At 43.6% G+C, this 25,020-nt stretch overlaps 1 protein-coding gene across 2 annotated transcripts in view; it reads left to right on the top strand.

Annotated features, from left to right (window-relative positions):
* The window catches only part of cdh13 (cadherin 13, H-cadherin (heart)), a 527,392-nt gene extending 505,640 nt beyond the window's left edge, over positions 1 to 21,752 (top strand). For both annotated transcript variants that reach the window (XM_042301487.1, XM_042301486.1), the window contains 3 exons: positions 4,350 to 4,580; positions 5,630 to 5,848; positions 20,533 to 21,752. In XM_042301487.1, coding sequence (XP_042157421.1) covers positions 4,350 to 4,580; positions 5,630 to 5,848; positions 20,533 to 20,540 — 458 coding nt within the window. In that variant the 3' untranslated portion in view covers positions 20,541 to 21,752. The remainder of the gene's footprint in view (positions 1 to 4,349; positions 4,581 to 5,629; positions 5,849 to 20,532) is intronic.
* The last annotated feature ends 3,268 nt before the right edge of the window (positions 21,753 to 25,020 follow it).

Below are 25,020 nucleotides of genomic sequence, written 5' to 3'. Positions count from 1 at the left end.
TGTTTCCCAGATGAAATGGGCAGCAGAACTAGATTATAGATCGTATGTCCATCACATTGTGTGCCAGGGAGAAGCTCCACTAACTCCATTTCAAACTGCTGCTGGTCTCAACACAGCCCTGTCCCTCATTTCCTTCCCAGAGATGGGAAAGAGAGAAACAAGGAAGTGTGTTAGCCTCCAGACAAGGTCTGAGGAAGAGAAAGAAGAAGGGCGCATCTCTCCTCACAGCCTGCAGCAGAGGATTAGCTTCCCATCCCAGCTCCACAAGTCAACCAATCCCCATCTCACCAGCTCCCCGTCTACTTCTCATCTCAGGGCTGCTACAGGAGAATAGCAGAGCTGCAAGGCCAGGGGCATACAGACAGGGCACTGACAATAGACCAGATAACTGAACTGACTGGGTTCACTCACATCCCAGAACAGATTATTCATGATGGCTGCTCTCTCTCCTTGCCCCCCTCTATCTCGTTCTCACTTTCTCTCTCTCATTCTCGCTTTGCCTGTCTCAAAAGGAACCTTTCTGGTTATTGCATATCGTAACAAAGTGCTATTTAAAGTGATGCATATCAATTACACAACAGCACTCAGACTTGTAGAGTATCACAGGTCAATATTAATTTCTGAAAATACAATAATTGTATTGCATTGCTAGGAAAAACACTTAGGGATAACCACTTGGCCCTATATTGCACAGTATAATATTTAATGGTCAATTATACAGGGAAATTATACAAGTTGCTATGGAGTATTAGCAGTATCCTTAGGCAAGTACTGCATAGAAACTTTTGGCAGTACTATTCCTAACTTACTGGTTTGATGTACAATCTCTGTATAATGATGTGGCATAATGAAGATTGATCTGTCTGAGTCGTTGTTTGGTGGAAGTAAAAAGATGACGATCAGTCAGTAGAAAGTAAACACCCAATGTCAATGGTTACAAAGATGAATTTAAACTCTCAGTCAACTTTTACTGCCAACAATACTGTGTGTCGCCAATATGGGGGGAAAATAGGTTTTATTGTTACTCTGTTGTAGCATTAATTCCTTTAATGTAATGCTGAAGTGTGACCAAATTGCCTATTAATGAATGCGAGATAAGCTTGAATGCAAACAAACTGTACACTGGATAATGATTTAATGCCTCTCAACACACATATGAGTTTAACTTAATCTATGTGACATAGCAGAGTGAAGTAGAGGACAAAAGCTGAGCTCAGTTTGTGCTGAGACATGTTGATGTGGATGTGATGATAATGAAGATGACGAGGAGGAGGGAGAGAGAGTGATTATACGAGGGAATATGCATTTTAGATGCCAACAGAAGACAAACGGCTTCATTAAACTCTAGCCAAGCACAGCGTCTGCTTGTCTCACTATAAATGGGCAGAATTTACATGTTTCATGCGACATCTGTTTTTGCTGGGACACATGGGGAGAAGAAAACTCAGTCTCTATGGTGTTGATGTGTTGAAATAAATACAGATCATCACAGGCCCTTGTCCCCAACAACCTCCATCTTCATCAAAACTAAAAATTCTAATCGCACCCTTTAAATCAAAATCAAGGGGCTGCTACAGCAGCGTGCTGTATCTGTTACTGAAACGTAACTCTTTAAGGCCCTAAACTGAACTCTGTTAGATGAACCACACCCAAATGCTTACAAGTAATGGATGAACGTAATCATCCATGAAAGTGATCTCTTTCTCCTGATCTAACACTAACACCCACCTGCTATAAACACATTAACAATGAGAAAAAGTTCAACAAATTACCAAAGATCTTTCCCCTTTAGAGCACAAATCATAATTCATTTCCACATTTGTTCCATCTCTATGCTCATGTTTGTTTTGTTCAGATTGAGCAGCTGTTGTGCCTGATTGTGTCTCATCAGCAGTGCATCTCCAGATCCAGGAGCCTTTTCTTTGTCCCAGTGTGAGCTATAGCAACTGTTTTTCTGTTATCACGACACAACACTGCTCTGTTGGCTTTAATCTGGGTACCGGTACTTCAGTTCTCCACCCGTAATGCTCTTGTTCGTGTTGTGACAGATGGTAAAGTGTGTGTTTTCTGGTGTTAAAATGATATTGTCCTTGAATATGGGATTGTTGTTGAATTAATTGTTGATGTGCAAACAGAGCTATATATCCATTCTCAATCGCATAACAAGGTTTTGTCTGGGCGTGTTTTGTTACCATTTGATACCACACATTGATGTTGCGTGTGGGTTTGTGTGTCTCCAGTCTGAGGTGATAGGTCTAGATCTGCTAGGATTTTTATAGCAAAAGGAACTTTATAGGTTGATTTTGTTTTTAGGTTTACGGAGAGTCAAGGATTATCTCTCTCTGTTTTAATCTTTCACTAGAGGAAAATGCCCCCCCTCAAAGCGCCACCTCCCTAATAACACAGCAATGAAAATTAAACCGGCTCTCGTTTGAACAGTTTGATATTTATGACACATGCATCTTGACACGTTCACCTCCCCTCCACTCAAACTCTTCCAGGTTCCTGGAAAGCGCATTGTGGTGAGATGATTCTCTAATTGCTGATTTTGCCATGTGTGGGTAATTGCCAGTGACCTCCAGGGCTATTTTGAATGAAACTGCTTTTCAATCCCCTCTAATCTCTAAGCAACAGAAAGCTTGCACCCCAAATTACACCCTATTCCCTATTTAGAGCCCTAGTACAACAGCAGACAAAATACCACACAGCCATGCCTGACTCATACAGCACAGCCATGCCTGACTCATACAGCACAGCCATGCCTCCCTCATACAGCACAGCCATGCCTGACTCATACAGCACAGCCATGCCTGACTCATACAGCACAGCCATGCCTGACTCATACAGCACAGCCATGCCTCCCTCATACAGCACAGCCATGCCTCCCTCATACAGCACAGCCATGCCTGACTCATACAGCACAGCCATGCCTGACTCATACAGCACAGCCATGCCTGATTCATACAGCACAGCCATGCCTCCCTCATACAGCACAGCCATGCCTGACTCATACAGCACAGCCATGCCTCCCTCATACAGCGCAGCCATGCCTGAATCATATAGCACAGCCATGCCTGACTCATACAGCACAGCCATGCCTGACTCATACAGCACAGCCATGCCTGACTCATACAGCACAGCCATGCCTGACTCATACAGCACAGCCATGCCTGCCTACAGCACAGCCATGCCTGCCTCATACAGCACAGCATGCATGCCTGACTCATACAGCACAGCCATGCCTGACTCATACAGCACAGCCATGCCTGCTCATACAGCACAGCCATGCCTGACTCATACAGCACAGCCATGCCTACAGCACAGCCATGCCTGACTCATACAGCACAGCCATGCCTGACTCATACAGCACAGCCATGCCTGACTCATACAGCACCATACAGCACAGCCATGCCTGACTCATACAGCACAGCCATGCCTGGCTCATACAGCACAGCCATGCCTGGCTCATACAGCACAGCCATGCCTGACTCATACAGCACAGCCATGCCTGACTCATACAGCACAGCCACAGCCATGCCTGACTACAGCACAGCCATGCCTGGCTCATACAGCACAGCCATGCCTGGCTCATACAGCACAGCCATGCCTGGCTCATACAGCACAGCCATGCCTGGCTCATACAGCACAGCCATGCCTGGCTCATACAGCACAGCCATGCCTGACTCATACAGCACAGCCACATACAGCACAGCCATGCCTGACTCATACCGCACACAGCCATGCCTGACTCATACAGCACAGCCATGCCTGACTCATACAGCACAGCCATGCCTGGCTCATACAGCACAGCCATGCCTGGCTCATACAGCACAGCCATTCCTGGCTCATACAGCACAGCCATGCCTGGCTCATACAGCACAGCCATGCCTGACTCATACCGCACACAGCCATGCCTGACTCATACAGCACACAGTCGTGCTGTCTCTCTGCGTCATTCAATAAAGAGTAATCTCATCTACACAACACAGGGACCTGCTCTGCCAAGCCACATCTCTCTCAACCATGATCCAAGTGATTCATGTTCCTTTGATCTGGAAATGACACAGTTTGTTTTGTACAGTTCTCTATTAAGTTGATTGAAGCTCAGAGTCAAAGGAAAGAGAAAAGTTTATCACATAGCTAGTATCTGGAGACCTTGGAGCTGCCTGAATCAACCCTGTATTGAAGTGGATAGAAACTGATACTTGGTAAATCTGAAATGGAAATGTCCCAAGCCATCAGAGAAATGTGTATAGCTACAGTAATCACAACAGTGCCTCGTGTTTGTAACAGAGTTAGCTGTGTTGTTGATGTTTTTCTAACAGGTGTGTATTGTGTCCTATTCACAGGTAGTCGCCCAGCCTCTGGTACTGGCACTCTGGTCATCCACCTAGAGGACTACAATGACAATGCTCCCTACGTTCACCCATCTGTGGTACGGGTGTGTGAAGACACCAAGGACAGTGTGGTGATCGTGGGGGGCCGGGACAGAGACATCCACCCCAACGCTGGGCCCTTTAAGATCGAGCTGGGGAAGCAGCCAGGGCTGGAGAAGACGTGGAAGGTCTCCAGGGTCAACAGTGAGTTCAGACTGTAACCTACAGTACACCCCCTAGACTGATACAGGCACTCACAGTACATTTTAGCAGTACAAGCCCATGTTTTCTGATGGGTAAAGTGGGGAATTATTGTGCTATTTCATACGGTCTCCTCTCCCATATCAAGTGAGAAGACTTGTCATTAGAAACATGGGGGGGGTCTGCCATACATCTGTTGAATGTGCTTCTTCGGTTATTTCTGTGTGTGTGTGTCTCTGGGGACAGGCGTTAGACAGTAGGCCTAATGTTCTCTGCTATATGTCTCCGTAATGTCAGGTTCTATGGGTGGCTTCAGTGGGACAGCAGGGCTGTGGAGGAGAGGAGCGGCAGACATGGAGCACAGACATTGATTCAGGATTTGCATCATGTCTGCCGGACCTGCTGCTCCTCTGATTGAAGGACTGACTGACAGAGGCTAAAGCCTGTGCAAAAGCATTGCATGTGGGTGACAGGGGGAAATGTCCTTCAATCAACTCTGCTGGGATAGATAGGGAGCACAAAGAGACAGGTTGACGAGAAATGGATATACAGCATTCTAGCTAGAATGATCCTGGCCATGACCTATGTGTGTTTACTTCTGTTAGTCTGGTCTGTGTTTGTTTGTGTGTGTATGTGTGTGTGTTTGTGTGTGTGTGTGTGTGTGTTTCTGTGTTTCTGTGTGTGTGTTTCGTGTGTGTGTGTGTGTGTGTGTGTGTGTGTGTGTGTGTGTGTGTGTGTGTGTGTGTGTGTGTGTGTGTGTGTGTGTGTGTGTGTGTGTGTGTGTGTGTGTGTGTGTGTGTGTGTCTGTCTGTGTCTGTGTCTGTGTCTGTGAATTAAATTGCTTCTACTTTTCAGTTTACTGAGATACCATTTTTTCAATTACTAAAATTGACCCCATCCCTGCTGCGTGCATGTGTGCTGTTTATGCATCTCTATTCATTTGTCTGTTTAATTAACTGTCATGATTGTACAGTGTGGCCCATGCTCCAGCATGTAAGTATATAAACATAATTATCTTGTCAGTTAACCTCATTGCCTGGTCTCTATTTCAGACACACATGCCCAGATCATGCTGCTACAGAGTATGAAGAGGGCCAACTACCAGTTACCCCTGGTAGTGACAGACTCTGGCCTGCCTCCACTCTCCAACAGCACCGAGATCAAGGTCCAAGTGTGCACCTGTAAGAAGAACAGAATGGACTGCAGCAGTGCTGGCTCTGTATGCTCCAACCTGATGATGCTGCTGGGACTAGTCCTGCTCTCCCTATTCTGTGAGTATACGGTATCTCTAGTCCTGCTCTCCCTATTCTGTGAGTATACGGTATCTCTAGTCCTGCTCTCCCTATTCTGTGAGTATACGGTATCTCTAGTCCTGCTCTCCCTATTCTGTGAGTATACGGTATCTCTAGTCCTGCTCTCCCTATTCTGTGAGGATACGGTATCTCTAGTCCTGCTCTCCCTATTCTGTGAGTATACGGTATCTCTAGTCCTGCTCTCCCTATTCTGTGAGTATACGGTATCGCTAGTCGGTTGTGACTATATGGTATACAGCTATGGGCGAGTTTACCATTAAACTATCACAATAATTTGGACTTTGGTTTTGTAGCCAGATGATGAGTCAGAGTCGTTGTTGGATTTTACTGTTAGTTTTACATACAAAATAATTGTACAGTTTCAGTTAATAAAACGGACAATTGTTTATTTTTGATGTAAGTGCTGATGACGAGTGTACTGTTACTTGTATCTGTTGTATGCGTTGTATGCATATGCTTGCTGTGATTGTCACCCCCTGATATTGGCTACACTAGCTATTTCCCACACCGCTGCGGGACATCAGTGCACCGTTGTGGGACAATACAATCCTGGGAGGGAAAGATTGGCCACGTTACTAGCTACTGCTGGCGACACGGGTAGCTGCCCAGTGGGAAGCATCCCACGTCGGCAAGCACAATGGTGCACTGGTCATTTGCTTGCCTTGTCGCCTTGCTTACAGGGGTGCAGTAACGTTAGCTAATTGGCATGTCACTGTGACATCCATATGAACACTAGCTAGCTGGCATCACAGATGATTGGGGAAACCAGTTAGTTAAAAGTATATGAAATTAATTTAGATGATCTCATACTTATTACCCCCTTTTTCATGATATCAAATTGCGATCCAGTCTCATCGATGCAACTCCCCAACCGACTCGGGAGAGGCGAAGGTCGAGTCATGTGTCCTCCGAAACATGACCCGCTAAACCACCCTTCTTAACATCCGGCCACTTAACCTGGAAGCAAGCCGCACCAATGTGTTGGAGGAAACAAGGAGTCGCTAGAGCGTGACGAGCCAAGTAAAGCCTCCGCGCCCAAACCCTCCCCTAACCCAGACAACGCTGTGCACCGTCCTATGGGACTCCAGGCCTGTTGTGAAACAGCCTGGGATCGAACCCGGGTCTGCAGTGACGCCTCATGCACTGCAATGCAGTGCATTGGCCCGCTGCGCCACTCGGGGGGGGGGGCCCTTGACCACATACTTTTTCATAGGTCTGCAGCACACTAAATGGAGACTTAACGAACACCCCTACACATGATGAAAGTGGTGCTAGTTTCCCAGCCAGGGGTGATGCAGTATATATCAGACACAATCTCATCCATAATGTACTAAAACTTTTACACCGCAGACGTACAGTTCTATCCAGACTCCACATTCCTCTGCCTTAAACGTTAATGGTCTATGTGCTTGTTGATGGTGGTAAAATTGCTGCTGCTGCTGCTGCTAATATCGACATGCCTTGGGCAGAATATGCGCTCATTTAATCTCAGGCGTCTTTACAGCGACTTTTAGACCTGTTCCCAGCGTCTCTTCTGTTTGTGTTGGTGTGTCTGTGTCTCCCCCACCGTTAATCTAGCATCCCCCGCTACAGCCAGGAGCTTCCCAGGGACTCCTGTTGGGAGCTCACACTGTATATCTCATTTATACCATTGGTGATACATGAATAATTTACTCCTCCAATGAGAATGGGAGGCATAATGGTGCACTTCTAACAGCCAGTCTTCTGGAGGAATAAAATAACTTTCAACTGTTAAATATATGCCTATCCTGGGTTCAGAGGGGGATTGTGGGCTGGGCTGGTTTTACGGCTGAGTTCCGTGCCCACGGCAGTGTTTGGCAGGAGGGGAGCCAGAGAATGGAGGGAGGGAGGAGGGGGAAAGGGAGTAGGATGTCCCATCTGTAATTCAACGCACAATGGAGCCATTGAGAGTGTTGAGCAAAAGATGCCTGCAGGCCTGATCATACCAAGCAGCCACTAACTTTCTCCCTCATCAGTCCTCTCTCTCTCTCTCTCTCTCTCTCTCTCTCTCTCTCTCTCTCTCTCTCTCTCTCATCACTCTCTCTCTAGTCGCTCACCCGCTTCCATTGCCCTTCTCTCTCAGTTTTTCTCCTTCTCTATCACTCATTCATTCACTCTCTCTCTCTTTATCTCTCAATCTCCAGGCATCCCTGACTTACAATCACAATCTCTTTTCCTCATCTCCTAATTTTCTCTCCATATCTCTCTATCTCACCCCGTTCCTCCATCCATCACTCTCCCTTTGGGTATGTATCTCGCCATCTGTCCTATTTTCTGTCGCACTACTTTCTCTCTCTCCCCCTCTCTCCCCCTCTCTCTGCCTCTCTAAGGCCAGCTGTGAGGCCAGGGGCATACAGACAGGGCTCTGACAATAGACCAGATAACTGAACTGACTGGGTCCACTCAGTGGACCTGAGGAGGGATCTAGACATTCAAACTGACGCATCCCAGAGACGATTATTCATGATAAGCCTGCTTTTTTTCTTATTTCTCTCTCTCTCCCTCTCTCTCTCTCCCTCCCTCTCCCTCCCTCTCCCTCTCTCTCTCCCTCTCCCTCTCCTCTCCTCTCTCTCTCTCTCTCTCTCTCTCTCTCTCTCTCTCTCTCTCTCTCTCTCTCCTCTCTCTCTCTCTCTCTCTCTCTCTCTCTCTCTCTCTCTCTATCCCTCCCTCTCTCTCTCTCTCTCTCTCTCTCTCCCTCTCCCTCTCTCTCATCTATGTGTTAGATGCTGTTAGCAGTGGCCAATGTGGAAACAGCCGGTGTGTGTATGAGCCCAGTTAATGTTAATTGGGTGGCATGCAGAGCTTCTCATTGGCATTCAGTATGACACACCGTCATGTACTGATAGACCTCAGCATTCATTAACCAACTAAAGCATGTCGTTTCATTGGCCAAAACCATAGCTGAATGGGGTGTGTTATGTGGAGTCGCAGTATAGCATCAACAGCAGGCACTGCAGCATATTATTAAGCTGAGCTCTGCAGCACAGAGAGACAGTTAGTGATATATGGAGAGAGGTCATCTTTGTCTGTCTCCAGTGGGAGCTGGTGAGAAGAGAGCTGGGCCATAGAGGTCCCCTCTGTATCAGAGTCGGTACAGCGATACACAGAGAGAGATGACTTCTGTCAGGCCACATCAGCCAGACCCAGGCTCTACCGCTCAGGCACAGATAGAGGAGACTGATCACTCTTGTAGCGGGGCCAGATAGTGAGAGAAGTCGAGGAGAAAGATACTGTGATTTCAATTCCCTTATCACCAGGCTGAACTCTGACCCCTCAGCAGAAAGACAGTGAAAAAATAGAAAGAGCTCAAGGCAAGTGACAGAAGAGTCTGAGAGAAGAAAGGTGTGAGGAGATTAGACTGTCTGTACCCCCTCTGACACGAATCACACACGCACACACATATCCAATCTCATACTGTACGTGCATGCTGTCTAACACCCACACTCCCTCCCTTCCATACTGTACTTACCACAGGCAGGTTGGGAGGACGGGCTCATAATAATCACTGGAATGGAATTTATGGAATGGTTTCAAACACATGTGTTTGTTACTATTGTTACCTCCCCTCACCAGCCCCCTGTGGTACGTACATTTATGTGCCTTCACCCACACACTGTAAGGACACAATTTCTGAACACATTCACACACATGTACTTTCTGTAGAATTGACATTTACACTGCATCTGCCTGCAGGCCTTCTATAGCAGGCTCTATGTATGGGAAGGAAAGGTCTGAAACACTGTATGGGTGGTGGAGCTTGCTGTAAGTTCACCAGAGAGGACTGCACTCAACCTAAGGAGAGATGCTGCTCCATCATATTGTTGGGCAATATTACGATAGTAACAGATATCGAAGATGATTGACAGCCATCTAATTATTTTAAAATCCACATTTTCTCTTTTCTCTTCATTTGATATGAACATAACTTCTGTTTTTATGCATGCTGGCTTCTCTCGCCTCCTCCCGCCCCGCTACTTCATGATCAAACAATGAATTTATTCAACAGAGTCCTCCAAAAGATTGAAGTTGTTTCTGAATAACCTAAAAACATGACAAGCCTCAGGTAATAATGAGATAGTTGTAACAAACAATAGCAATAGAGAAAAATCGAACGAGTAGTTTGAACAAATCTTACAGCTGAGCAAAGCTTAGTCTAAAAGAAAGAAGGCAACAGTAAACATGTCGTTCCCCACGAATGATGCAGGGCCAGTGGTGTCTGAGATATTACGTTGACAGACCATTGTCCATGGATGCCGCCTATACAGTTTCGTGCAGATCAGTCATTCAGTGCCAGAAGAGTAGCATTTTTCACAAAATTCTAAATGGCAGAAAATCTGTCATGGTGGACCTTATGGGTCCCTAGTCAAATTTCTTCCTTGTGAGGAGAGGGACCTATGTACCGAATTCCATGACTTTAAGGTCAAATGGGATGAGGGGCGTGACCTTTCAAAGGTAGCATTTTCATTCTGTTGTTATAGTGACCCCATCTGGCCAATCAGTGTAATTTAGTAAATTCCGGATCTCTATGGCAAGACGCATCATTCGGAAGTTTTGTCAAAATCGGGCCAGTGCTGTTTTGAGACGTGTGATAAACGCACTAACGTACTAACAGACGGAAACAGATAAACAGTCCCCTCCCAGACTTCATCGTGTGGGACAATGATTGCATGCATCCCTCCTCCTCGCTGTTCCGAACCAAACGGCCAAAAGCCAAATCCTACTAATTAAAATAGCCCATCAAAAGCATGAAGAAAAGTTAAAGTTATGAAGAGTATTTCCCAAATAGGCTATTCTAATTAAGTGTTGAATGTCCTAGTTGCAGCTTTCAAATGGGAACAAATGTGAAAGTCAGAGTCTATAGGTGATTCTCTATCACAGCTGTATTTTGAATGAAAGATTTTAAAGGCAACAAGAAATGACATTGAGCAAACAATACCAATATGGAAAAATCTAATGAGAAGTCAAAAGAAAATGTACAGCTTAGCAAAGCTTATGAGATAAGCAATGTGTAAAGTAGGCTATTTCCATAGGCTATTATTAGCAATGTATAGAAACGTCCTACAATGTACAGAAGCCTAGACCTAATAACAGTGGAAGGTCAGGCAAACATGTGAATCACATTTCTGGGGACAGTTGCATGTTTTGCAGCCAGGTTGTTATGATATCATATCAAATAAAATCAAATTAAAATGTTATTTGTCACATATATAACAGTGAAATGCTTACTTACATACAAGCCCTTAACTAACAATGCAGTTTTAAGAAAATACCAACAACAAAAAAAGTAAGAGATAAGAGAAACAAATAGTTAAGGAGCAGCAGTAAATAACAATAGCGGGGCTATATACAGGGGGTATGTAATGAGAGTCGTCTGGTGAACGAGAGGAGGACCAAAATGCAGCGTGGTTATAATTCATGGTTCTTTAATAAAGAAACTATACATGAATAAACTACAAAAACAATAAATGTGAAAACCCGAAACCAATCCTGTGTGGTACAAACACTGACACAGGAGACAACCACCCACAAAACCCAACACAAAACAGGCTACCTAAATATGGTTCCCAATCAGAGACAATGACTAACACCTGCCTCTGATTGAAAACCATATCAGGCCAGACATAGAAATAGACAAACTAGACACACAACATAGAATGCCCCCTCAGATCACACCCTGACCAAACAAAACATAGAAACATACAAAGCAAACTATGGTCAGGGTGTGACAGGGTACCGGTTCAGAGTCAGTGTGTCAATGTGCGGGGGCATCTGTGTTGAGGTAATTGAGGTAATTATGTACATAGGAGGTAGGGTTATTAAAGTGGCTATGCATAGATAATAACAGAGAGTAACAGCAGCGTAGGGGGATGGGGAAGGGGGGGTGCAAATAGTCTGGGTAGCCATTTGATTAGCTGTTCAGGAGTCTTATGTTTTGGGGGTAGAAGCTGTTTAGAAGCTCTTGGACCTAGACTTGGCGCTCTGGTACCACTTGCGGTGCGGAAGTGAGAGAATAGTCTATGAATAGGGTGGCTGGAGTCTTTGACAATTTTTAGGCCTTCCTTTGACATTGCCTGGTATAGAGGTCCTGGATGGCAGGAAGCTTAACCCAGGAGGTGTACTGTGCCTTGCGGTCGAAGGCAGAGCAGTTGCCATTACCAGACAGTGATTCAACCCGTCAGGATGCTCTCGATGGTGTAGCTGTAAAACCTTTTGAGGATCTGAGGACCCATGCCAAATCTTTTCAGTCTCCTGAGGGGGGATAGGTTTTGTCGTGCCCTCTTCATGACTGTCTTGGTGTGCTTGGACCACGTTCGTTTGTTGGTGATGTGGACGCCAAGGAACTTGCTCCACTACAACCTGCTCCACTACAACCTGCTCCACTTTCCCACATACCTGTAACTCATGAGGCCTCAAATCCCACCTTGAGTTCTGCTGCTGTGCCTCTGTTAACAGAGCCTAATTGGACAGGGTAGATTTCATGTCAAGCAACATACAGATGTAGCATGTGTGTATTGTTTTGTTTGTTTGTGTGTGGTGGATTAAATTATCTGGACGGTGCTTACTGTTTGAAGGCAAACAAAATAATGGCCATTGTTAGTAAGAGTACTAATACATGTAGGATAGCTAATTTGTTGAGGAAATTCTCTCATTTAGATTGTAATACCAATTTGACAGAGATGACCACAGTGCCCCCTGTCTCACTGTCAGTGAATGGCCTGACTGACTGACAGAGTGTGTTTGAGTGTATTTGTATTACAGTCCCTCCAGTATTTACAAAATCAACAATTCCCTGAATATTATGGCTTGCAAATTTGGCCAATAACTGCACTATTACTTCATAAAACTGTCAAATCATTGCAATATTACTGCGGATAACTATCCGATCACCACACTACAAAAAGGGGGTGCGCAATTGTAACCAATCACCTTACTTTTATTGCATAACATGGTTCAATCAAGCAACACGTCAACAAACTTTCCACCACATTTTTGTGATAAATCAGACAAAATCTTCGCAACTTGCCATGCAAAATGTAAAAATTGCCACAACAAAATCAAGCATTTTGGCTTGCAACTATCACAAAAGAATGCTGCAGAATCCTGAAGGGACTGGTACTATCTTTCTCTAGCAGGTTCTGGCAGGTCTGAAATGGAGGTCTAGCATCATGTGATGTTAGGTCTGTCGGAGCTGCTGGATGGACAGCAGCATGTGAATACAGCAAATAGAGTTGTTTTTTCACATGAGCGCTGTGGGCACCACTGGCCTTTTAAGATAATTGTGTTTCTTAGCTTATGAAGGAAACACATGTGAGTGGAGGTGATAAAGTGAAAGGCATGGGTGAACGAGCAGCTGCAGTATTAAACCAGTTGACATTTCCTCTCCTACTCCCATTGGGCTGTCTCAAGGCTCAGTCACCCTCCTGCAGCCACCCTCCTGCAATCTCCCCTATGCCCACAGCCCATCACTGCCTGTTCTGCTTTCTAACATATATCCTGGGCTGTGTACTAGTTACAGTATAATGTTGGCCGCATTGGGACACATTCACAATGATGAGCCAGTTATCAGCTATCAGTTAAAGGCTAAAATGTTGATGAGGCTCCTCAAGGCATATTTGACATTTATTCCCTGTGTGGGTGTGTTGTTGTTACTGTTGTTCTCAGAAGCTCAGGTGATCACTGTGGGATTTTAGAAGCTGTTGGAGATTTGATAAAGGGCTGCTGCCGAATCTCAGAGAAAAGGCAATTAATCCACAAATAGGGAAATAAACCCAGGCAGATAGCCTGCCTCGGTCAGCCAACGTGCATCCACCCTCCCTGATGAGTACACACACACACACACACACACACACACACACACACACACACACACACACACACACACACACACACACACACACACAGTGTGGTTTAAATCCCCTTTTCTGCCCAGACAGCCACTTTCCCTGCTCTAATCCACTCTGTAACAGGAGCAAGTTATTTAGGGGGAGGATAAATGGGATCCGCCTCCTCCTTGGTAATATTAATTATTCCTCTTTTAATCCCTTTGTTTTGATTGAATAGGTATGACATTACCTGGTTGATAAACCCTCTTCCCCTCCAATTAGAAATGCTAAAATCTTTGTTTGCCAATGTTATGTTTAATACTGGGTCTAGCCTAGTCACGACTGTTTTACTGAATTATGGCACTTGACATTTTGAGATATTTCATCAAATCAGCGAAGTGGGTGTGTTGTTTCCTACCTTCACCACCTGGAGGCGACCCGTCAGGAAGTTCAGGACCCAGTTCCACAGGGTGAGGTTCAGACCCAGGGCCTCGATCTTAATGATGAGCTGGGAGGGTACTATGCCACTGAAGGTTGAGCTACAGTCAATGAACAGAATTCTTACGTAGGTATTCCCCCAAATGGGATAGGGCAGTGTGCAGTGCGATGGCGATTGCATCGTCTGTGGATCTATTAGGGTGGTAAGCAAATTGAAGTGGGTCTAGGGTGTCGGGTAAGGTAGAGGTGACATGATTCTTAACTAGCATCTCAAAGCACTTCATGATGACAGACGTGAATGGTTTGGGGCAATAGTAATTTAGTTCAGTTACCTTTGCTTTCTTGGGTACAGGAACAAAGGTGGACATCTTGAAGCAAGTGGGTACAGCAGAATGGGATTGGGAGAGATTGAATATGTTCGTAAACACTCCAGCCAGCTGGCCTGCGTATGCTCTGAGGACGCGGCTGGGGATGCCGTTTGGGCTGGCAGCCTTACGAGGGGTAAACACACTTAAATGTCTTCATCGTGCTGGCTACAGTCCTTTAGAGCGGGCCGTGTCGGTGGCATTGTGTTATCCTCAAAGCTGGTGAAGAAGGTGTTTAGCTTGTCCGGAAGCAAGACTTCTGTGTCCTTGACATGGCTGGTTTTCCCCTTGTAATCCGTGATTGTCTCGTGTCTGAGCCGTTGAATTGCGACTCCACTTTGTCTCTGTACTGAAGTTTTGTCTGTTTGATTGCCTTAAGGAGGGAATAAGTACACTGTTTTTATTCTACCATATTCCAGTCACCTTGCCATGGTTAAATGCGGTGGTTTGCGCTTTCAGTTTTGCGCAAATGCAGCTATCTATCCACGGTTTCTGGTTTGGGTAGGTTTTAATAGTCGCCGTGGGAACAACATCCTCTATACACTTCCTGATGAACTCAGTCACCGTGTCCGTGTATACGTCAATGTTATTCTGAGAGGCTACCTGGGACATATCCCAGTCCACGTGATCAAAACAATCCTGAAGCATGGATTCCGATTGGTCAGACCAGTGTTGAATAGACCTTAGCACGGTACTTACTGTTTGAGTTTCTGCCTATAGGAAGGGAGGATCAAAATGTTGTGATCTGATTTGCCACGGGGAGGGCCTTGTAGGCATCTCAAAAAGGGGGAGTAGCAGTGGTCTAGTGTTTTTCCAGATCGAGCTGCAATAAATGTGGCCTCATGATATGTGGTTTCCAGTTTGCATAAAGTCCAATGTAGTTCCTTGAGTGCCGTCGTGGTATTTGCTTGAGGGGGAATATAAATGGCTGTGACTATAACCGAAGATAATTATCTTGGGAGGTCATACGGTTGGCATTTGATTGTGAGGTATTCTATGTCGGGTGAAGAAACGGACTTGAGTTTCTGTGTGTTATCCAAATCACACCATGAGTCATTAATCATGAAACATTCACCCCCGCCTTTCTTCTTCCCGGAGAGTTCTTTATTCCTGTCTGCGCGATGTACTTAGAACCCAGCTGGCTGTATGGATGGGGACAGTATATCCCGAGAGAGCCATGATTCTGTGAAACAGAGTATGTTACAGTCCCTAATGTCGCTCTAGAAGGAGCCCTGAGCTCATCTACTTGAGCTCATCGCCCTGAGCTCATCTACTTTATTGTTCAGAGACTGAACATTAGCAAGTAATATACTCGGAAGCAGTGGATGGTGTGCACGCCTCCTGAGTCGGACTAGAAGTCCTCTCTGAATACCTCTTCTCCTCCGGCAGCATCTTGGATTAGCCTCTTGGATAAATTCAATTGCCCTGAGGGGTACGAACAAAGTATCATGGTCATAATGCTGGTGAGTTTCTGCCGCTCTGTTATCCAAAAGTAATTTCCAGCTGTACGTAATAACACAAAAAACATTATGGGCTAATAATGTAAGAAATAACACACAAAAAAACGAAATACTGCAAAGTTGCTTAGGAGCTGGAAGCAGAGCTGCCATGTCTGTCGGTGCCATGTCGGTTTGGCAAAGGATCATTTGAACAGCACATATCTTTTTATCATACTATAAAACGCAAATGTTTCTAGTTGTTCTAGTTGTCAGAACTACTCACTTTAAAGTCATAATGGGAAGCAGAGAGTGACATTGAGGGTTGTTGCTATATGATTAGACTTTCAAAGGGCAAACTTTACACTCCTCCTTCTCTTTACAAATGGAGCAGATATTGGATATGGCTCACTGTATGCTGTGAGACGTGTCTCCTGACATATTGACATTGAGAATGAGATGAAGATGGAGGAGAGAAGGAAGGGTAGATCCACAGGCAGGCAGGGAGGATGGTAATTATTCTGGACTGGATTTTACGAGGGCAGCGTGTGAGTTATTATGTTTGCCCCAACTCCAGCTGACTTCTGCCAGTAGCACTTTCACCCAATTAAGGTGATGTTGATTAGATCAAACAGCCCTCTGTCTCCCTCTATCCCTCTCTCTCTCTCTGCCTCCTATCCTTCTTTCCATCTTTTTCTCTCTCTCTCTCTCTCTCCCTCTTTCTTTCTCTCTCCGTCATTCCCTGTACATCTCAGCCTCTCCAGGTACAGCAGGTGTGCTGGTCACATTTCCCTTCCCATTTTCACTCAGATTGGTGGGGGTAAGGGTCTCTCTTATCCGCTCCATGCCTGACTTTATTGCCTCCATGTGAGAGCTGAGGTGAATTGATTTAGCTGTTTATTTTCATTTTTCAGGCCGTGAGTTTGTAGCCAGAGGGGAAAGAATTGGTATGTTTCAAGGCCTGCACACGTGGATAAAGCTTCCCAGAGTCTCATTACATTCGTTTTATTACATTCGTTTTATACACATCTCTGAAGCATGAGTGTCTTCGCTGTGCTCCAGAGTGTTATTCAACTTATAGTTCCTTTTCATAATCACTTAGAGCAGCATAGTAGAAAAGAGGCCCAGTGAAAAACAACTGTGAAAATAAAAAATCTATAGTTCCTCCCATTAGATATATCCCCCATCAAATCAGGCCCACTTCGATCGTTTCGAAATTTTGGGATGACTAAGGGCCAATTCATTTCAGAATGTCTCACAAAATTACAGTTCACATTTCTCAAAACCACTCTCTAAACTTACTTTGAGGACACAGTGGAGAGAGGGGAGCAAAGACAGATGGAAAAACAGAAAGACATATTTCACTTCAAATAAAACAGAAACGTTTTAATCCCCCCCCCCACACACACACACACACACACAAAGGGGAAAGGGAACTGAATACAAATCAGTGAAACTCCTGAACATGTAATAAAATGGCTACCCAGACTATTTGCATTAACCCCCTCTTTTACACCACTGCTACTGTCTGTTGTTATCATCTATGTATGGTCGCTTTGATAACTCGACTGGCCCGGTGCCCCCTCGCATTGACTCTGTGCCGGTACCCCCCTGTATATGGTCTCGCTGTTGTTATTTTACTGCTGCTCTTTAATTACTTGTTACTTTTATTTCTTATTCATATTTTTTTTAATATATACATTTTTTAACTGCATTGTTGTTTAGGGGCTCGTAAGTAAGCATTTCACTGTTGTATTCAACCATGTGACTAATACAATTTGATTTGATTTGAATCTAACTGTGTATACCCAATTTATCAAGGAAAGTAAGAGTGGTGGAATCATTTTAATTTACATATCTCTTTTACACCATTTTACTTGTCGATCAGCAGTGAAGGAAAATCTTTTGACGTTTAGTTTGCTAAAGAAAGCTGGACCCTTGAGCACATCATGAACTTAACTCTCCATGTATAGATGGGCAATCTCATCTCTTTCTGTAGATCAGATATAAAATGCCTTTTCAATGGGCTAAAGAAATGGCCGCTACAATACCTCCCCATTCTAATAGCAGAATCTGTGTAGCATACAGACCTTGAGCAACAGCACGGCTGCTCTGCAGCAGAGAGAGTGCCTGTCTCCACTAGCAACAGGAATGACACACTCCTACACGAGCTCAGGCAGGATCAGTCCCATGGTCCTGAGGGGCTGTCCTTACGGTACAGACACGGCTGAAAAACAACCAATACACATACAGCGGCTACATGTCATAATGGAGAGAGAAAGACAGAGACGGAGTTCTGAGTAGAGCCCACAGTGACAGAACAGAGGAATGAGAGATGGCAGAGGGAGACAGACAGCTGGATCGATAACAACTCACATTTCATAACGCTGTGTGTGTGGAACACATGTCTGTGTGAAGAAACGATTAGCTAGCAGCACTAACTGTACCCAAAGTCTGTGCATCAATCTGATTTATTTCACCATAAGATATATATATATATATATATTTATTACCCTACTTTTATGTAACTTCTTATAAATGACTCTGTGTACATATAAAGGCACCAGACTGCAATTCATGTGTGTTTTTTCTGCTAGCCTTGGGACTTGTGTGATACATACAGTGCATTCGCAAAGTGTTCAGTCTCATCGACTTTTTCCACATTTTGTTACGTTACAGGCTTATTCCAAAAATGGATTAAATAGCTTTTTCCATCACCAATCTACACACAATACCCCATAATGACAAAGCAAAAACAGTTTTTAGATATTTGTGCAAATACAACATAAAAAACTGCAATATCACATTTACATAAGTATTCAGACCCTTTGTTGAGGCACCTTTGGCAGCCATTGCAGCCACGAGTCTTCTTCGGTATGACGCTACATTCTTCCCTGAAGATCCTCTCAAGCTCTGTCAGGTTGGATGGGGAGCGTCGCTGCACAGGTATTTTCAGGTCTCTCCAGAGATGTTCGATCGGATTCAAGTCGAGGCTATGGCTGGGCCATTCAAGGACATTCAGAGACTTGTCCCGAAGCCACTTCTGAGTTGTCTAGGCTGTGTGCTTAGGGTCGTTGTCCTTTTGAATGGTGAACCTTCATCATGGTCTGAGGTCCTGAGCACTCTGGAGCAGATTTTTATCAAGGATCTCTCTGTACTTTACTCTGTTCATCTTTCCCTCAATCCTGATTAGTCTCCCAGTCCATGCAGCTGAAAAACAACCCCACAGCATGATGCTGCCACCACCATGCTTCACCCTAGGGATGGTGCCAGGTTCCCTTCAGACATGACACTTGGCATTCAGGCCAAGAAGTTTCATCTTGGTTTCATCAGACCAGAGAATCTTGTTTCTCATGGTCTGAGAGTCCTTTAGGTGCCTTTTGAAAAACTCCAAGTGGGCTGTCATGTGCCTTTTACTCGGGAGTGGCTCTGTCTGGCCACTAACATAAAGGCCTGATTGGTGGAGTGCTACAGAGATGGTTGTCCTTCTGGAAGTTTCTCCCATCTCCACAGAGGAACTCTGGAGCTCTGTCAGAGTGACCATCGGGTTCTTGGTCACCTCCCTGACCAAGGCCCTTCTCCCCCAATTTCTCAGTTTGGCTGGGCGGCCAGCTCTATGAAGAGTCTTGGTGGTTCCATACTTCTTCCATTAAAGAATGATGGAGGCCACTGTGTTCTTGGGGACCTTCAATCCTGCAAAGAAATGAAATGTTCGGACACTTCCCCAAGTCTGTGCCTCGACACAGTCCTGTCTCAGAGCTCTACGGACAATTCCTTCGACCTCATGGCTTGGTTTTTGGTCTGACATGCACTGTCAACTGTGGGACCTTATATAGACATGTGTGTGCGTTTCCAAATCATGTCCAATCAATTGAATTTACCGCAGGTGGACTCCAATCAAGTTGTAGAAACATTTCAAGGATGATCAATGGAAATAGGATGCACCTGAGCTCAATTTCGAGTCTCATAGCAAACGGTCTGAATACTTATGTAAATAAGGTATTTCTGTTTTGTTTTTTTACACATTTGCAAATAATTCAAAAAACTGTTTTCACTTTGTCATTATGGGTTATTGTGTGTAGATTGCTAAGGATATGTTTTAATGCATTTTTAGAATATGGCTGTAGTGTAACATAATGTGGAAAAGGTCAAGGGGTCCAAATAGTTTCCAAATGCACTGTAACCACTATAGAAAATAAATACATGTTCCATTCAGCAGGGCGTGACAGAGGAGCACATGTCATTGTCAAGCTCTCAAATGTTTCAATGGCCATTTTACACAGACCAATAATTGAGTTTCTTTATTCTGTCTAAATGTGTACGAAGGGTGTATATTTCAATCTTCTCTGTCCTCTCCATCCTGAATGTTTAATGTAGGATACCTATCACATGTCTTGTGTATTTGATTGCAACTGATCTGTGTTGACGATGCCCTTGACTATCTGTTTATCTTTCTCTTCCTCTCCCTGTCATTCTCTCTTCTGCTTTTTCACTTTCTATCCACTATTCTCTCTTCTGCTTTTTCACTTTCTATCCACTATTCTCTCTTTTCTTACCAGGCCTGTAATTTGTGATGAAACCTACTGTAGTCTACTTGCAACACTGAAGAGAAACAGCATATCTCACCTACGCCATCAAGCCTAAGGAGAGAAGACCTCTCACCATAACTAAAACAACTAGCAAACAATTACACAAAAACACAATTCAAACTGGCCCTCTGTGGTATTAAGCTTCTTGGGTTTCTCACATTATCTTACCCAGCCCCCCCCTGTTCCCCACCAGCTTTTAGTTACCACCCTTCATCTCTACCCCACCCCTCTCTCCGTCCACTACCGCCCCTAGCTCTGTTCCCCCTCCCCTGAACAGTTGTCCTTGCCCCTGGTCTTCTCCCTCGCCCATCCTCTTCCACCCCTCGCCTGCCCCGTCTCCTCCGTCCATCTCTGTGGGTTCTGTTGTCACGGACACCACCGCCTGAATGGACTCTTTCGCTGGGCAAGGAAACACTGCATAGTCTGAGCTACTGGATACTGGATGAGGAACAGCATTGACTTTTTTGATGTATTACTTTATTTTCTCGTCACAGACGAGTGTATTTGATCTTGTTTCCTACTGTAATGAGAGAAAAAAAAACAGTTTTTGTCTGCAGTGGTTGTGGTTAGGGCAAGGTGGTAGCCATAAGCCTTCTCAAGTCAGAAGTTTCTGGAGTCTTTTTTGATTCGTTCTGTTTCTATTGCATTAGTTGTCATGGAGTGGAAAACAATATATCTTTATAGTAACGGTGTGAAACTTACAAAAAAGTACACTATATATATTTTATTTTTTACCATTGTACAAATATATTAATTAACTTATGTATTTGGACTGCCGGCTCTTCAATTACCCCCACAGAAAAAAGATAAACATTTTTGTGGACTTTAGGCACTATTTCTAATGCTATCGATGTGTTTTACTATTTTTAATGTACATCTCCAGTTTTTTGAGAATCTGTGATTAATTTTAATCTGGAGTCTTGAATTGCTTTGCTGATTAGCAATCTGTCTGCCTTGTGTTACATGGTTTTGTTTCTCTGACACTAGTACCGCCTCCCCCTGAGTCACACAAAGAGGTCAAGGAAGGAAGTGAATTGGTGGTTCGTTTTTTTGCACTCGTAAAAAAAAAGTGTGTGTGGGTTTGTGTGGAAGACCCCATGAGTCACGATAAAGCAAGAAAAATGTGACATTTTGAGTGAGTTATGTCTGTCTTTTGCACTAATTTAATAAAGCCGTTACTGTAATTGCCATCACATTAAGTTTTATTGCTTGTAAGAGCCCATACAGGGCTTGTAAGTGTGTTTACCAACTGGTTTTGACAGCAAAACGGAGACCCAAGGCTTCTCACAGACATCCTACTATTACTTATTCATACTCCTTCACACATGGATACCTACATGACAGAGCTCATTTACATAGAGACCACATGTGTAGTACTTGATGAAAGCAGGCATCCCACAGATGATGTGTAGGTAGGTGTGTGTGTGTGGGGGGGGGGATACTCTGTGATTGCCTGAGACAACTCATTGGTGGTGTCTGGCTGGTAGTCTAGTAGTTAGAGCATTGGGCCAGTTCGATTTCCCGAGCCCGAGAAGGTGAAAAAATGTGTCAATGTGTCCTTGAGCAAGGCACTTAACCCTAATTACTTCAGGGTCGCCGTTGATAATGGCAGACCCTGGCCGTGACCCCACTCTCAGAGTGTGTCTCAGGGAGAGTTGAGATATGCAAAAAACACATGTTCAATTCACACATCAAATAGGACAAATATACTGTATTCACCCACCAAATGATTATTACCTACAATTATTATTATTATTTGTTTAGCCTTATCTATGAACACATTCTAAAACACATCCTTCTATTCAAGCCGTATCGCGGAAGTTCCCATTTTAGACTGCATTCACGCTAAACGCTGCACATGTTGGCTCAATTGGAAAGTACCTTTACATTTCTATTACGCAATCTGTAACGCTTCAGCGATCCAGATTGAACAGAGCACTTCCATTTATTTCTTACACATCCTCTGACAATGTTCTGTGTGATTGCTATTGATTGCTCTTGCTCTCGTCTTGTCTAGACTGCACAGTCATTTTTTGGGACTTGTAGTCTTATATGACTTACTTTTTACGTTGATTATAGAAGACCCCTTGTTCTATCTCTCATTAATGCATTTGACAGCATTAAAGCCTTTTGTCAGCCACCCTGAGTGACAGGCTGCTGCTCATAAGGTCTGGGAGTGTAGATCACAGACAGAATACAGACTCCTCAGTCCTCATAGACACATACACAGACTCTACTAATGGGTCGTTCCACTAATTTACAGACGTAAATGAATCCCTAATCACATTAAATAAATAATCATCTTCAGAAAAGGCTTTGTCAAAGCAACAAAATATCTAGGGCTTTACAATGACAGGGAAAACTTGGATACATTTTGGGGTTAAATGGGTTAAAATCTGCACAGAGGGACAAGTAAAAATGCTTAATTTTTTGTACTTTACATTTATTTCATTCCCCATGTGTTCCATATTAAAGGGCACTTCATTTAATTTAATAGGCTTTTAAAATTCAATTTTGGTGCACAATTTCCACTTAAATATTAAAGGGATGCAAAGACACTCATTTTGTGGAACGACCCTAATACACTCCAGTCACTAAATTAACACTGAGGGGATTGGTCATGGTGGTGGAAAGCAGTAGTACGGTAAGTTCACCTGAGGTCAACGTCATGTTACCACATTCAGAGCTCTCTGGTGCCAATACCTAACTCTGGTTAGATTCTGCTGTCTTTCCCACTCTTACAGTTGATTTCCATGGGTTTGTTTTTCTGCACTTTGACATTTCCTATTCTGCCAGTGCTGCTTACTGTAGAACATGGAAGGGAATCTAAAGAAGTCTTCTCACACAGGATACAGAGCCCACAGGGCACAAAGGTGCTTGAATCAATGTTGTTTCAATTTCATTCGTCAATTTATTGTGATGTGGAATCTACACGTAAAATACATTGGATTGGCAAAAAGTCATCAATGTAAACTGTTGTTTTGAGGGTGAAATTTCAACCACAGAATTATGCCATCAAGTTACCCAATTTTTCTATATATGTTGAATTTGTACTTTTGAAGCATGGTCAGATCTTCAACGTTATATCCGCTACAAGAAACAAATTGTCCAGGCAGCACCTCCTATAGGACAGTTGATCTATCTACAGCTACCCCTTTGGTCTCCCATCTCCCATGTACAGAACCCAGACTGCTTAGCTTTGATATAGTCTCTGACTATTACCAATGTGCTATCGTGAGAATGACTGTTTAGGGGTTTCCACTTTAAAACTAAATAGGTTCACCATTTTGTTGCTATTTTCATTGCAATGTTAAGGTTTAACAGAGCAAATGAACTCATTTTATCAAGGTAATTATATTTCATAAATTATTCAGGCCTGTATAGCATTTGTGAAAAGTAATCAACATCTATTGTTTCAAATTAGTCCAGTATTCAACTAAAAATAGACAGTGCATGGGGTGTCAAGCGTTTGTTTGATTTCAAATGTAATTCTAACGATAGCTTGCTAATGTTAGCTAGCTAGCCAGCTACCTATGCAAAATCCTCCAGCAGAATACCAAAAACTAGCTGATCATGTTCCTTTTCAATGTAAACACTAGCTAGCTTATTAGTGTTAGCAAGCACCATTATCCTTATAATTCTAGCTGGATAATACAACAAATAGGTAACCAGACTCCAGGACGGGCAAATGCTTATAAGAAAGAAACAAATGAAGACACAAACGTCATCGATTTCAATTGTTACTTGTAATGTAAAAAGGGGAGAAAAAGACAATCATATGTTCTCTGAATAACCTAGCTAGCTAGGTTACTCACCATATTTAAAGGATGCAGTTTTGAGTCACCACTAAAATAGTTATTTTGTGTTATTGAGAATCCCTATATGTTTGTTTAATCTAATTATGAATCCCAAAATAAAAATCCTTATTATTCTGTAAGAAATATAAGGTATTTTTACATGTTGCAATAAAGTTGACTAAAGTAGAAGCTTATGCTTTGCAGGTATTTTCACTTAGTAACGAGTAGTACGTAAGTAAAGTGGCTATAGAAAATCTACACCCCTTTGAATTTTTTTCACATGTTGTGTTTCAAAATGGGATTCAATTGGAATTGATTTTCATTTTTTTCAAGATCTACACAATATACTCTGTAATGTCAAAGTGAAAAAATAAATAAAACACTACTATGCAGTACCTCGATTAGACAAGTATTCACCCTCTAAGTAAATACATGTTAGAAACACCTTTGGCAGCGATTACAGCTGTGACTTTTCTTGGATAAGTCTCTTTGCACACCTGTATTGTGCAATATTAGCCTATTATTGTTTTCAAAAATGTTCAAGGTCTATCAAGGTGTTGAGGATCATGGCTAGACAGCAATTTCCAAGGATTTCAATAGATTTCCAAGCAGATTTATGTCAAAACTGTAACGTGGCCACTCAGGAACATGCACTGTTTCT

The sequence above is a fragment of the Oncorhynchus tshawytscha genome, linkage group LG19, assembly GCF_018296145.1.
Source record: "Oncorhynchus tshawytscha isolate Ot180627B linkage group LG19, Otsh_v2.0, whole genome shotgun sequence".
Classification (NCBI taxonomy): Eukaryota; Metazoa; Chordata; class Actinopteri; order Salmoniformes; family Salmonidae; genus Oncorhynchus; species Oncorhynchus tshawytscha.
Note: the sequence above shows the minus strand (reverse complement) of the source record. Positions and strands in the feature narration are given on the sequence as shown.